We start from the raw sequence: 1,905 nt of genomic DNA on the forward strand, positions 1-1,905 counted from the left end.
CTCCCGCAGCCCTGCCTGCCTCCCTTCATCCCCTCATCCTCTCTAACGGCACCTTCGTCCATCCCCTCAATCTGCCCGTGTCTCGACCCCTCTGCCGACACCTCCAGCCGCTCAGCACGCCCGTCTACCCAGGCCTCTCTACATCCTTCTCCTCAGCCTCGCCTCTTGCCATGGCTTCCCACCCCTTAGCCCCCACGGTCCTCCCCATCGCTCGCCTTTGGCTTCCTAATCCACATCTGTCTATCCCTCCAGCTCCTGCATTCCATTCCTGCATCAAACTCCTCCGTTTCTCCAGGCAGCTCCTGGTTTCCCTCAGCCAGTCGCTTGGCTCCTCCCGCCCTGGCTCGATCGATCTCTCAGTGCTTCTCTCAATCTCCCATCCAGGCCTCCCCATCCTCAGTCTCTGTCACATTTCCAAATTCTCCAGCCCCTTGTCCTGCACCACATCTGTCTGTCCACTAGCCCACTCGTGTTGCCAGTCTCCTTTTTGCGTATCTGTCCTCTTGTTCTTCCCCTGCTCTTCACTTTATAATCCCCCAGTTTGCCCATCAGACTGCCCAGGACCATTCCCGAGCCCTGCATCCATCTTTCTGTGATTCCCTTAAGAGCTGCCTCACTTTGCTTTAGGTTCCTCCTGCAGTCCAGGCCCCTTAGTCCTCCCTCTCCATGTTTTGGGTGCTCAGATGCTCTACCACTCCTGATTCTTAGGCTAACAAAAGCATTTCCAGGTTCTGGGGTTTTCCTCCAAGTTGCCTTCCCTTGACACCCTGACATGTCTTTTCCTTAGCTCAATTTTGCTCCAGTTTGTTTTCTTGCCCAGAAAAGCTAATTCACAGAGCCTGGCTTTGATCTTAAGGTTTTATTTTAATCCTGTTTTTCTCTCTCACCCATTGATAGATTTATATGGCCCCTTGGAGCGGCAGCATCATCCCCAGACTGCAAACAAGAGTCGGAAGCAAACGCCAAGAGAAAAAGCCTTCCAGCAGCAATGTCAGAAGCTGGGGTTGCAGGGTGGAGCAGCCTCTGTTCCTCCCGAGCAGTTGCTTTCTGTACCAAAACACAAGCCTGGTCATCCTCAGCAGCCTGTGCCATCACCTCGTGCTCCTCCACTGGGAGATGAAAGGCAAAGTGAGAACCAAGAGCAGCAGGAGGAACCGACCCCAGCAGATCCCCGTGACGGCAGTGACCGAGCACAGACCCACACCCCAAAGCCCAGCTCCTGTGTGGAGAAAAAGAAAGTGGCATTGTTAGTAAGTTGGTAAAATCAGGGGATGGGTTGTTTTCTACATTGACTCATTCTTTCATTGTTCAGTAAAGTGAACTTCCCTCTTAACAGGAAAGTCTGAGAGATCACGTTTGCTTCCTCTGCGTTAAACCTCTGTTTTTCATCTCTACTTGGGTTAAACCTGGTTCAAGACCAAATTCCATAGTGCAATCCATGCAGATAGTTTCCTGTGGTAATGGGACTGTACATCGTCAAGCACCCAAGCACCACATTTAGCTGCAACAACCACCTCCTGTATCTGCCAAATTCATCTCAGCCTGTGCACTTGCATTTAAATCTTATCGAAAGTTTTTCTATATGAGGTTTTAGGAACAGACTGATGAGGAGAAGTCTGAAGAGATATTCTTGTGCAGGAATGGTTGTTAATATTAACATGGCTGAGAATATTTGGGTATTTTTAAGCTAAGCTATTTTCAAGCTGAGACTTACTGTGAGAAGGCATGAGGAACACAACAGGGTAGAAAAGCAGCAAAGCAGGTTTTTTTTTCTCCTTAATTCTGCCCAGTTGTATTGACACAGGTTGTCCCCTCTCACCTGAGACCTTGCCTTCCATCCTCTGGGTCTGCTTGTATTTCTTAGTAGATAGAGCCTAGGAAATGGAATCCATAAAGCTCTTTCCC

General features: G+C 49.7%; 1 protein-coding gene across 1 annotated transcript in view; it reads left to right on the top strand.

The window, feature by feature from the left end:
* GORAB (golgin, RAB6-interacting) overlaps positions 1–1,905 on the top strand; it is a 19,679-nt gene that overhangs the window by 12,188 nt on the left and 5,586 nt on the right. Inside the window, exon 2 of the mRNA XM_009999712.1 lies at positions 898–1,246. Within this exon, the coding sequence (XP_009998014.1) occupies positions 898–1,246 (349 nt within the window). The remainder of the gene's footprint in view (positions 1–897; positions 1,247–1,905) is intronic.

Source organism: Chaetura pelagica, unplaced genomic scaffold (genome assembly GCF_000747805.2).
Source record: "Chaetura pelagica isolate M959 unplaced genomic scaffold, ChaPel_1.0 scaffold656, whole genome shotgun sequence".
NCBI lineage: Eukaryota > Metazoa > Chordata > Aves > Apodiformes > Apodidae > Chaetura > Chaetura pelagica.